This window comes from Mesocricetus auratus, unplaced genomic scaffold (assembly GCF_017639785.1).
Source record: "Mesocricetus auratus isolate SY011 unplaced genomic scaffold, BCM_Maur_2.0 contig_3634_pilon_obj, whole genome shotgun sequence".
Classification (NCBI taxonomy): domain Eukaryota; kingdom Metazoa; phylum Chordata; class Mammalia; order Rodentia; family Cricetidae; genus Mesocricetus; species Mesocricetus auratus.
The window spans coordinates 20617-34190 of NW_024431486.1; the positions used below are offsets into that span (position 1 = coordinate 20617).

Below are 13574 nucleotides of genomic sequence, written 5' to 3' on the forward strand. Positions count from 1 at the left end.
CTCACAAAGTACCAGAATACTGTCCTCAACCCAAGAGTATGGAGGGCATTTGTCATCTTACACAGGTACTCAGGAATCTTCTCAATCTGACCCAGGGGGTCTAGCACCTTTGCTTTCTTCCCAAGGTCCTCCAAAACCTTCCATATTGACTCAAAGGATGCTGGCTCCTTCAGCATCTGCCCAAGAGTCTCTAGAACCTTCTGAATCTTCCCAGCATGTTCTGGGAACTCAACAGTCCTCCCAGAGGATTCATGAATATTTTCTACCTGAGATAGAGCATGTGGATACTTTTACATCAGTTTCAGGGACTACTGTAAGTTCACCACCTGCTTCAAAGTCTCTACAGCATTCTTCATTACTACCAGTTACTTCAGCAACTTCTCCAAATGGCCAAGAGCTAGGGAGATCTAGCATGTCTTCACAAAGGATTCTAGAAATGTCACAATCAGCACAAGGGGCTTTATCACCTTTTGCCTCTGCCCAAGGTGATGGGAGAAAATCTCAATTAGAAAAAGATATTTTGAAACAGTCTATATCAGCACAGGGGATTTTAGGATCATTACCAAAAACCACAGGGGTTCTAGGATCTACTCCATATGCCCACAGGAAGACAGGTATATTGTCATCCACCCAAGAGGCTACAAAAGACTCTCTGTCTCCTCAAGGAGGTCTTGGACTGCCCATACCTGCAAAAGGAACTCTAGGAAATTTTCCATGTGAGGAAGGACCTAGAAAACATTCTGATTCATTCCAGGAGGCTTCTAGACATTCTCTGTTTATGCAAAGTCCTCTGGAACATTCACCTTCTTCTGTGGAGGTTCTGAGACCTTCTTGTAGCCAGGTAATTGAAAAGCCTTTGTTATCTTCCCCAGGGGCTGTGAAAGCTTCAACATCTTCACCAAATGCTCAGAAAACTCTCCAAACTACTTTAGGGACTCTACCAACACTGCTTTCTAACCAAGGGCCTGAGGAACAGTCTGCATCTGCCCAGGGTACACTGGGTTCTTTCTCCTTCAGCTCAGGGCCTCCAGAACACAAAGCATCTTCCCCATTGGTGTTGGGACCATCAGCATCTTTCCAAAGAAAGCAAGGTCACTTGTCGTTCAAAGATGAATCTCAGCATACAATATCATCTGTCCAAAGGACTACAGGGCCTTTGTCATCTCCCTCAAGGACTACAGGGTATTTACAACATGAACAAATATCGCAGGGATCTTTATCAATCTCAAGGGATCTAGCACACTTGCTATCTAATCAACTTTGCATATCTGCCCAGGGAACTCAGGGCCCTTCACCATGTACCCAACAGTCTCTACCACATTCAGCATCTTCACCAGAGGTTCTGAGACCATCAAAGTCTTCCCAATGCACACACAGAAATTTCTCTTCTGTCTCACATTCTTTGGGAATGTCTCCATGTGTCCCAGTGACTACAGGCACATTGCCACATACCCCAGTGATTCCTAGGCTTAGCCCAGTAATACAAGCAAGTCTAGCCCCTTCCCCATATTTGAAAAAAGATGGTGCATCATGTCTATATGCACAAGAAACTCTAGAACTGAACACAGCAACAGAAGGCTCTCTAGAACCTTCACCATCTACTCAAGTGTCTGGGAAAGCTTCCCTTTATACAAAAGCCACTTTGGGACAGTCTACATCTGTGCAGGGTATTGAAGGCCATTCTGCCTGTACTGCAGGGACTCTAGAATCTAATAAAAGAAGTGATCAGAAGGAACTAGGAGCTTGTCCACCTACCCAAGTGTCTCTAGTAACTTCCTTCTCTTCACAAGGAACTCTAGGAACTTCTTCATCTGCCCAAGAGCCTCTGGGCCCTTCTCTGTCTGCCCAGGGGTCTCTAAAATTGTCCTCACCCACACAAGAAATGGAAGGAATTGTGTCATCTGCTCAAAGTACTTTAAAACATCAAACTTCCTCCCAGGAGGCTCCAATGTTCTTTCCATCTACACAACCTGCTTTACAAGGGGCATTTCCCTCCTCAGGGTCTACAGGATGTGTCCTGTCTACCCAGAAAACCCATGGATCGTTATGGTCTTCACCAGAGTATGTAGAACATTCACCATCTGCAACAGGTGCTCAGGAACAACCTCTTGCTGCTCCAAGGACTCTAGGACCATTGATGTCTTCTAAAGGGTCTAAGGAACTCCCCACAGTGGCAGATGGGACATTGCCTGTGCATAGTTCTTTGTCATCCGTTCAATGGACCCCAGACCCTTCAGTAAATTCAGGGGTTGGGGAATCATACCAATACTCCCAGAGTACGTTGGGCCCTTTGCCTCATGTAGTAGATGGTGTGGATTCTTCTCAATCTGATCCGGGGACTGTGGGACCATTGCCAGTGCCCCTAGTGCCTGGAAGACATTCTACTTCTACCCAAGGAGCTGCAGGATCTTTTTCATCTAACCAAGGGTATGTAGCTCCTTTTAAATCTGCCCTAGAACCTCTGAAACTTTCCATATCAGCCCAGGCAGTGCTGCATACATCACTATCTACTGAAGGGTCTCTACAGTCTTCAGCACCTTCTGCAGAAGTTCCAGAACCAAACACAAACTCCCCATCTACTGGAGCAACGTCAGGAACTTCTCCATCTACTGTAGGGCATATGGGTCACTTTGCTTCACCACAAGTGACTCCATCATCTTCTCATTCTGATGAAGGGGTTGTCAGACTTTGCCAATCAGCACAAGGGACTCTGACAATGCTCAAATCTACACAAGGTACTCTAGGGATCTCCTCATCTCCCCAACACACAGGGGGGCATTACTTGTCTGCTGAAGGCACACTGGGACTATCCACATCTGCACAACAAACTGCAGGAATTATGCCATCAACTGATGGAACTCTGGGATTTCCCCAAAATAGCCAGGTGATACCAGGATCTTTGCCATCTGATCAAAGGTCTCTGGGAATCTCCTTATCTGTAGAAGGCAGTCTAAAAAATTCCAGGCTGCTGAACGGCTTGTGCATGATTCTCCAATTCCCAAAGTACCTCCAGGACTATCTGTGTCTCCACAAGTGACTCCAGCGACACTGCTGTCTGATCGAGGATCTAGGAAACATCCTACTTCTTCTCAAATCCCTAAAAGAACTTCTCAGTCTGCCCTAAATTCTCTACAACATCCAGCATCTGTCCCAGGATTTCTGAATCCTTCCCAATCTGAACAGAGCACTCCAGCACCTTTGTTATCTCCTCCAGGTACTGGAATACATGGACCATCTGCCTCAGTTTCTCAGAAAATGTTCCCAGGTTCTGCAACCTCAGGGTATCCTGAACCTTTGCCATATGTTGGTGGGCCTCTGAAACTTTCCCTGTCTGCACAGGGAACTCTGTGTCCTTTTTCATCTTCCGTAGGAGATCGTGATCCTTTGGATTCTTTGCCTGGCAATCTGGAATCATCTCAACCTGCCCAAAGGAATCTTGGTCATTTGTCATATGTGAGAGAGCCTGTGAGAAATTCTCCATCTGTCCCAGTTCATAGAGCGACTTCACCATTGAACAAAGTCCCTAGAGGACATTCACCACATGTCCCAGGTGATCCAGCACCTGTTCTATCTCCTCGTTGCCTTCCACAACTTACTGTATCTGCCAAATGTTCTCTGAGGCCTTTGGCATCTTCCAAAGAAACTCTAGAGTCTTTGTCATCGTCTGCAAGCATCCTAGGAACACTCCAATCTATGCAGTGTCAGGAGAAACTGTCCCATGTAGGAGAGAAAATGGAGATTTCTCCACCTCTGGTAGGAACTTCAGTATGTCTAGCTTGTGCTCCCGATCATATGGGACCATCCTATTTGGAACAAGGTAGTCAAACAATTTCTCATTGTTCTCAAGGAGCTGTGGGTTCCTGCCTATCTACACAAGGGTATATAAGACAGCCCACAGCTACACAAAGGACTCCAGGCTATCGTTTATCTTCCCAAGGGATTTCAAACTCTTCTTCACTTAAACAAGGTACAGGCTCACAGTCCACTTCAGCACAGAGCCCACTAGCACATTCTCCATCCATCCCAGTGTCTCAGAGAGATACCCACCATGCCCAAAAGATGACAGGAGCAATGAAATTTGTCCAAGGGTCTCCAAAAATTTCTCTAAATGCACGAGGTTCTGTCAAACCTTTGACATCTCCCTGTGAGACTCCAAGATATTCATCTTCACCGGGTGCATGTAAAATGTCTGCAGCTACCCCAGGGCATGTGGTATCTGATGAAGGGATTCTGGGACTTTCCATATCTGCCCAGGCAAGAGTGAGTCCTTTCCTTACTTCCCAAAGGCATTTGGAAACTTCCCTTAGGAACATCACTCTCTACCCAAGGTGGTAGAGAAACATCATCATCTGTCCAAGCATCTCCAGAAACTTCCACATCTTTCCAAAAGCATCTTGGCCCTTCTTTAGCCCAAGAGGTTTTAGCACAGTCAGCATATGATCCTGGAGATGGTGGATTTTCTCAGTTTTCAAAAAGTACTCTAGGAACTTCACCATCTCCCCAGGGTGTTACAGAAACACCCTCATCTGCCCACGAGTCTATAGAATCTGCAACATCTGCTCAAAGTGTTCTAGGAATTCAGTATCCTTGGAAGGGAAATCTGGGTCCTTCCAAATTTACACAAGTGACACCAGGACCTTTGCCATCTTCCCAAGAGGTTTGTGGGACTTTAAAATCTATCTCAAGGTATCTAGACATTTTGGTGTCTCTCCTACAGAGACTAAAACTTTCAACATTTGCCCAAGGGGTGGTGGGCCATTTCATATCTGACCAAGTGATAGTGGGAACACCTACATTTTCTCAGGAATCTCTGGAACATTCTCCATCTGACCAAGTGTCTGTGAAATCTGACCCATTTCAAATGGGGCCTGTAAGACCTTCACTAAAAGACCAAGGTTTACAGGAAATGTCTTCAGGTGAAAAAGTGACTCTACAAGATTCACCACACCAGCACATCTATTTAAGAAATACATTGTCTAACCAAGGGACTTTGGGGTTATCTATCTCATCACAAGAACCTCTTGGAAATTCACCATCTGCTCAAGGATCTCACAATACTTCCTTGTCATTCCAAAAGGCTCCAATCACTTATTTGCACCTAGGTCCTTTAGAAAAGTCATCATCTGATCCAAGAGATCTTGGACTTACTGAATCTACCCAGGAGACACTAGGAACATCACCATCTACCCAGAGTACTCTTGAAATACCATCTTCTAACCTTGGTATTATAGAAACTTCATCATCTGTTCATAATTCTTTAGGACATCTGCCTCCTTCAGGGCAGACTATGAAACCTTCTCTCCTTATGACAGAGACTTCAGAAACATTGCCATCTACCAAAGAGGTATGTAATTTACCACAATCTTCTCTGAGAATTTTGGAAACTTTGCCATCTACCCCAGGGTCTCTGGGTCTTTCACTATCTGCCCAAAGTTCTATGGGACTTAATCTGTCTGAAAAAGAAATTTTAGGGTCATCAATATCTCCTGAGGAAACTCTGGAACCTTCTTCATCTTACAAAGCATCTCTTAGACCTACACCTTCTGCAACTGGAACTGTGGTATCCTCCCCATCAGAACCAGGTTGTCAGAAAATATCTTCAAGTGTACGAGGAGAGTCTCAATCTCAGCAAGTCTGTGTAGGAAACTCATTGCATTCACAAGAAGTTCTGGGGCTGTCTATATTATCACAAGAACCTCTTGAACATTCACCATATGCTCAATGGTCTCCAGATGCTTTCTTGTCATCTCAAGGGGATCCAGGCCATTGTTTGGACAAGGGGCCATTAAGACAGTTGTCATCTGATCCAGATGATCTTGGACATGGTGAATCTGCACAGGGTACACTAGGAATATCACCTTGTACAGAAAGTCCTCTAGAAACACCATCTTCTACCCATGGGATTATAGAAACATCACCAACTTCCCAAGATGATCTAGGATTTCCACATCCTTCAGAGCAGCCTCTACAACCTTGTTCACTTACTCCAGAGATAGCACAACCCTTGCCAATTAACAAAGAGATTTTTAAATCTTCAGAGTCTGTGTCAGGGACTCTAGAAACTTTTGCATCTGTGCCAGGGGCTCTGGAAATTTTGGAATCTGACCAAGGTGCTCTAGGCCCTTTGGTAAGTGACCAAGAGAATCTGGGACAATCAACATCTCTCCATGATACTCTGGAACACTTCAAAACAGCCCAACAGCCTCTAGAACCTGTGAGATCTAGCCAAGAAAATGTTGGACCTTCCTTTTCAGCAGAGTTTGCAGGTGACTTTATGCCTCTTCCTTCACATGAAGTCTATAAAAGGCATTCCCCTTACCCCAAAAGAAGGCCCAGACTTTCCAGTTCTACTAAAAGTGTATTGATATGTGCCCCATTTACTGAAGAGGATATCAGATATTCCATTTCAGAACTTGATGCCTTAAGAGGTATCTGTTCTGCCAAACAAAGACTTGCATCTTCCAGGTATGTCAAAAAGAACTCAAGTCCTACCTCTGCTCTTCAAAGGAGTGTTCCTCTCCCAACATTATCAGACTTGAGCTGCAGATATAGTTCCCCTCCTACAGAAGATCTCAGATATTCACCTTTTCCATGGGGTGTGTCTAGACATTCTAAATCAATGAAAACAAAATCAAGACATGATTCTATAGAAGCAGGCCTCAAGTCTGTCCCATCAGAAGAAGACGGCTTGAAATTTCACCATTCTTCTAAAGAGGGACACCACAGATCCTCACAATCTCATGAGAAGGGACTCAGAAGTTCTCCATCTCCCACAGGGGTCACTAGATGTTCCAAATCTACCAAAAGCAAATTGGAGCAGGCCCCCTCTAACAAAGCAGATGTTCATATTTCCCATTCAGAGCATGAGGGCTGCAAACATTCATCTTCACCAAAAAGAGGACACAGACATTCATCTACCAAAAGGGACCAGAAACCAAAGGATACTACTGAAGAGAAGATAGAACCTTCTATCTCTAAGGAACACCATAGATCCTCACGATCTCATGAGAAGGGACTCAGAAGTTCTCCATCTCCTCAAGGTATCTCTAGACATTCCAAATCTACCAAAGCAAAATTGCATCAGTCCCCCTCTAACCAAGGAGATGTTCACACTTCCAATTTACATCACAAGGGCTGCAAAAATTCCTCTTCATCAAAAAAAGAGCACAGACATTCATCTGCCAAAAGGGATCACAAACCAAGAGATAACCCCGAAGAAGGCAAAGAATCTCCAATCTGCACAAAAGGGGACATGGGAACTACTCTCTCTCATAGAGAGAACTTCAGACATTCCACCACTCCCTATGGGACTTCAAGCCATATTGATTCTACTTCCACCAGGACAAGACTCAGACATGCCACCCAAATTTACTCAAAAAGCCACCCAAATTTCCCCTGAATCCCAAGAAAGCTTCAGTTTATTTCCAGATAGAGACAGTTCCAATGGGAGTGTCAAACCTTCCTCATCATCCCAAAGCAATGATGTCAGACACCCTGTTTCTGCCAAAGATGGCTTCAGACATGATATTTCTGTGCAAAAGAAACAGAAACCTTCTACTAGTGCCAGAGAAGGACGCAGGCGTTTGCTTCCTTTCCAACAGAGCCTCATATATGCACCAGTTCCAAAAGGGAGTACCACTTCATTCCCTGTTATCCAAGGAAACTTCAGACATACCCTAGTTCAAATAGAAGACCTGAGATCTTCCCTCTCTTACCAAGGGAGAGACGCAGGCTTCCAATATGAATATGGGGCCCCCATATGTGACCCTTCTATCCTAGGAGGCCACAGATATTCACATTCAGTCAAATTCAATCTCAAAAGGATTGCACGGCAAAACAGGTGCTGGAGTTCTACCCTGTCTCATCAAGGAAGTATCACAACTTCTCAGTGTGACCAAAAGTCCATCAAACTTTCCTATAACTATCCTGTTCAAGACAAACTTAGAATGCTTAATTTAAAAAATGAGAGCATCATACAAAGCGCATCCAACACACTGAATCTCAGATGTGCTACTTGTGAACAAAGGGAATTCAGAAATGTGCCCACTAATCATGACTGGGCCAGAACTTCAATTTCTACCCTAAGAAGCCCCCGACATGCCCATTCTGACAATGGAGGCTTCAGACCTTACAAGCCTTGAAGTTCTAAAGATACTCATATCAACAGGAGACTCTTGGCCAGACTCTCTCTTAAAATGGCATCTTTAGCTTTTCTTGTCTGCAATCTGGCCCCACATTTTCCCACTCTGAGTCCCCCATGAACAATGGCAGTTTAGAACTTTTCCTTCTCATCAAACATCTGTGAAATCTTTGACTTCCATTCCTGGCTATCTCAGGTGCACATTGATGCATTACATAGAACTGTCTGACTATAAGCAAGGCAGGTGTTTCCCTTCTGATTAAGAAGAGCATGCTATACAATTTGCTACCCAATGAGAATAGCATGTCCTCCTTCTGACTAATATGACCTTAGACTGGTTTCATCTGACCTAGTAGGTGACACAACAACTCCCTCTGCCTAAGCAGCCTGCGTGTTTTTTATTCTAATAATCTGAATTAATGATCACTGTCCAAAAATTAAAGAACACTGATGCCTGAAATCCTAGAGTTTAAGAGTATCTAGCAACACCTTTAAAACAGTCAGCAGAAATAAAGAAGTCACATCCTTCATGTTTAGCAGAAGGCAGCTGGATGGATCAGGAGCCCTAGCTGGGAACTACCTCCTGGCATGTTGGATATTGATCATCTGCTGCCTGCCCTGCATGTCATATATGTTCTAGATTCCGATGAAGATTGTATAAGGAAATGATCAGGCCTTCTCTAAATTGAGTTCTGATGTTCCCTGGCTCCCCAGGAGGCTCTTTGCTCCTTCTGCTTTCCCCAACATAGCATGAGACTTTCTGCCTCCAAAGAATGGTGTCGTCAAACTTCCCTGTCTGTGGATGCCTCAAACATTCTCTCTCTATCCAAGGGTTCCCCACATCATGTTTCTGACGAAGAGGCCTCAGACTTATTCCTTCAGAACAAAGATGACTCACACTTTCCTCAATGACTGAAGTGGAGCTCAAATTGTTCTCAAGGGCTCAAGGCATGCTCAGACACATCTCTTCTGAAGCAGGAAGCAGAATGAACTCCACTAATTCTCAAGCAGTCTTCACACCTACCACTTCAGAAGCACAGGTCTTCCAAACTGCTGTATGGACCAAGGAGTCTTGTGATCTGTCCTTCAGAACCGTGGGCCCTCAAATCTACCCCAACAGCCCATGTGGCCTCAATCTGTCTAAAACCAATGTAACATACAAATTTCGGCAGTAACTGAAGGGGATTTCAGATCTATCCCTTCAACAACAAAAAGCTTCAGCCATGCCCCATTTTTCAAGAGGACATTGACACAACTTTCCTTTGATTACCAAGAAACCTCAGACATCTACTCACTGCCAAATGACCTCATACTTGCCACTCTACAACAAGGGTATCACACATGCTGTCAATGATGGAAGGGGCCTGAGACATGCAATTTGAGAAGCAAGCAGCCTCAGACCTCCCCAATAACCCAAGAAGTCCACAAATACAACCCATTTATAATCCTTGAGCCAAACAATGTCTGCAAAGTCCAGTGTCGTCAGACTTGTCCTTCCAGAACAACGACAATTCACACCTCCAGTTAATAACTCCATCGGGTTTTAGATATGCCCCCTCAGAAGTAAACTACCTCACTAATTCAGGGGTTTACACCTTTTGGAACATCTTCTGAAGAGGGTCTTAGATTTATTTCTTCCAACCATAGTAGCCCCTGACTTTCAAGGTGTGTCAAAGGGTGGCTGCAGAAACATATCTTTTTGAACAAGAAAACTTTAGTCTTTCTCTGTCTGTACTGGAGGGAGCTGAGACATGCCCATTTGATGAAGCAAGCTACAGAAATTGCTGTGACTCAAGCATGTGTCCCTAATATTTACATCCTACTACTTGAGACTGAATCCCTATTACCAAGAAAACATAGGAGCTTCTCTTTGTGTTAATGGCCGAATCAGGTCTACCAAACACCTAAGAGACACCAGAGCTTCTCCATCAGACCAGAGTGACTAGGAAATATGCTCTCATGGAACTCTAGATTTAAAAGATATGGCATAATAGAAACCTCACCCTGGATCCAAGGTCATCTATTTTAAGCTGCTCACCAGAAATGTGCAAGTCCTCCATGTTCACACCTGGGCAGCTTATCATAAGTTTAAGTATCTAATACACCCAGGACTGTGGCCCCACTTGTGAAAAGAACCCTCTGATTTCTGTCATGCCTCAAAACATTTCTCAGAGATAAGAATTTTCTAGAGTTCTCTGAAGACTTGGAGACTGACTAGGGATCATCTGGAGCTTCCTCCTCTACAGAAGGTAAGCAGGGGCTTTCCCCTCTGCCCAACAGGGTCTGGTATCTGTCTGTTATCCCAAATCTTCCTGTTTTTTTTTGCTCTGACAAATTGTGCCTTAAAATCGCCCCTTTGAACCTAAAGACCCTATGGACTTTCCCCTCTGAGAAAGGGGCATTGGTCACTCTTGATAGAGTCCACAGAAGTCAAGAAGAGCCAGGAAATCCTGGAACCCGTGCAAAATTATCTGTTGTGGTATGGAATCATCAGTCCCACGCAGTTCTGGTTTGCCGAACACAATTCTTAGGCATTATCCACACTGCGGCTTCTACCCAAGCTCTTAATGAATCCTGGTATTGCTGCTTGTTCTCTTGCAGATTCAGCTAAAGACATGGACATCTGAAACTGTGAGGCAGTGCTAGGACCTTATGAGGTATGGTAGTCAATGGAACTTTTGCTAAGAGTTGTATAGGATTTGCACACTCTGATCACATCTCCCCTGTCATATGAGCCTCAGAAACTCTTCTCTTCCCAAGAGTAATCCCTCCTGCTCCGTTTGATTAAGGAGACATCTGCTCTCCCTCCTGAAACAAAAGAGTGCCACATATCTTTCCAGTTTATCTGTAGTAATCTTACACATTCATTTTATGTGAAAGAGGCACACACTTCCTAATATGGTGTGAGCGTGAGGCATCCTTTTAATAAATGGGTCCCAGACTTCTTCTTCAATTCAAGGAAAACTTTAGTTCTGATACCTGTGCAAAAAGGAACCTGTGACAAAGTACTCTTTCAAAGAAGGTTGCTACATTCTACTTTCCTTGAACATGGGGAATTAGACACACCATTTCATTTCAAGGGGACTGATACATACTCATTTGAGTAAAGAGATACAGACCAGGCCAGTGCCATGAAAACTCACGCAAATGATCATCATTTTCTCACATACACTTCAAATCAACAACCCTGACAATGGTTTCCTCAGAGAAATCACTTCTATCTGTGTAAACCTCAGCTCTGTTCCTCTATCAGCGATGGTCTTAGTATTTTCCCTTTGATCTGGGTGTCCACTCATGCCCAAATGATCAAGGGATGTCAATCACTCTGAACCAATATCCTGGGATGTGACAGTAAAATCTGATTCATGACTAAACACCTTCTACTTTTAAGATTCTCCCAGAAATGGAGCGGTTCCATCTTTGCTGCCCATGCCTGTGTGCTTGATGAAAATCTCATGGCAGAGCCAGCGATTACCAACCAACCTGTAAGAAACAGTGCTCTCATTGGAGTTCCAGAACATATGGGTATTCTAGAGTGTGAGGACCTTTGGACCTGATAAGGTATTGCTTGCACCTTCTTTCAGTTCTCGAGGTACACTGAGAGCATTATCTTCTTCCTACAGGATGCTGGGACTGTTCAAATCTTTCTACCCCTCCATCACTTTCTCCCTTTCACAAATGGGACCTGACACCTTCCACATATGGTCAAATGGTTGTCCCATCAAACTGATCAGGCATAGGCCATGAGAGACTCTATCTATAAAGAAGGGGCATCATTCCCTTGTGGTTTGAGATCTCATAGCACAAGTTTAGCAATGAGAGCAGAGAATCCATGCCATCAGCCTTCAGGATAGTCAATAAAATGGAATGACTTCTACATCTCTGTCTAGATCTGTACAGCTGAACACAAAGTAGAGGGAGGAACCTAGAGAGAGAGAGAGTCATCCAGGTCTTCAGAAGAAGATATAGGTTGTTTCTGCCTGGTGTCTCCCAGAATGAACACAAACTGTGAAGATACAAATCTCTGAATAAGAGTTTGAAGCTCCTGATCCATGCTGAGAACTTTCTCTACAGTATAAGGTACTGTTACAGAATTCTTGCCTGGGTTCTGTCACCAATTTAGCCCCCAAAATAACACATGGAGACTCTATTTGCTATAATTCTGTCAGCCAATTTCCAGGGCTTCTCATTGGCTATTTCTGTCTTAAGTATTAACCCATGACTACTAATTTCTATTTCTATAAGGTCTTATCTTATTGAGAACTCCAGACTAGTGTGTCCTCTCTTCCTGGGATCACATGTTGACTCCCCACTCTTGACTACATTTACCATAATCCTCCACAACTCCCACTCCCACCTTCTTGCTTCCCTATTGACCAACAGTGCTCTATTTATTAACCAATAAGACAAACATATTCACAGAAGGACTTCCCCCATCATCTCCTCTTTTCTGTCTAAATAAAAAGAAACATTTTAACTTTAACATAGTCAAATTACATATAACAGACAAGTTTTCAAGTAAGAACTATAGTTACAATATTGAGTCTGTTAACATTTAATAAGATTTAAAGAAAGTATTTTATCATCTATCCTATCTTTGTGAGTCTAAAGTCTTATATGTAGCTTATCTTTTATCATAACTAAGGAAAACTGTAACTATCTGTCTACAACTCCATCAAAGACCACAGAAGGATAATATATAAACACTAAAATTGACAGAGACATCTCGCTACCTGGACAGTCACCTGAAGTTCCTCTGTAACTTTGGGGCACCCATCTTCAGCCCATAGGCCACAGTGTGTCTGGTAGACTTCTCAGCAAAGCAGGAAATTTTAAACTGTCTGCCTACATTGGCAGTTTGTCAATCATCTTTTGTGTCCTGTAGACTATTCTGTGAAGCAGAAACCCTTTAGGACTGTTCCATCAAGTCCAGCAGTCACTTTCCTATGGGTTCTGCATGCCCAGTCTATCAATCAGTAAAGCCAAGAGCAGTTTATTGACTACCTGGCTAATCTTTCCATGTTGAAAGCAAACTCCATAATGAGTTTCTTTGATACCCATCTTCCTCTCAAACGTAATTGGTGTGCCAGTAGTAGCTGTGTCTCACTATGAAAAACCCTAAACCATTTAAATGCCATATAGTCTATAGGTCTTTGAAAGGTTTGAAGAATATCTATCCATCTCAAATACATATCTGTACACCTAGAAAGCCTAACTAAACTAACTATAAGTTCTCACTATTATAGGTGACTATACATTATCTGTATTTAATTGTGTGTTACATTTTAAAATATCAGTATAAATACAATACATAAACAAGAGGAGAAATATCACAAAATTGACCTTAAATATGTATCACTAAATGAAAATCCATGCCAATACAAAATATTCATTTCTACATCATATTCCCTTTTTTCCCTTTAGAAAGAGATTG

The 13574-nt window shown here is 43.3% G+C and overlaps 1 protein-coding gene across 2 annotated transcripts; it reads left to right on the plus strand.

Annotated features, from left to right (window-relative positions):
* Nucleotides 1–7092: 7092 nt before the first annotated feature.
* Nucleotides 7093–12531, plus strand: LOC121138221. 2 transcript variants are annotated; one of them, XM_040740987.1, is made up of 3 exons: nt 7093–10389; nt 10742–10797; nt 11532–12531. In XM_040740987.1, the coding sequence occupies exon 1, from the start codon at nt 7104–7106 to the stop codon at nt 8139–8141; it is 1038 nt and encodes a 345-aa protein (XP_040596921.1). In that variant the 5' UTR covers nt 7093–7103; the 3' UTR covers nt 8142–10389; nt 10742–10797; nt 11532–12531. The 2 variants fall into 2 exon arrangements, with proteins under 2 accessions (XP_040596921.1, XP_040596920.1); XM_040740986.1 differs by having other exon boundaries at nt 10742–12531.
* The last annotated feature ends 1043 nt before the right edge of the window (nt 12532–13574 follow it).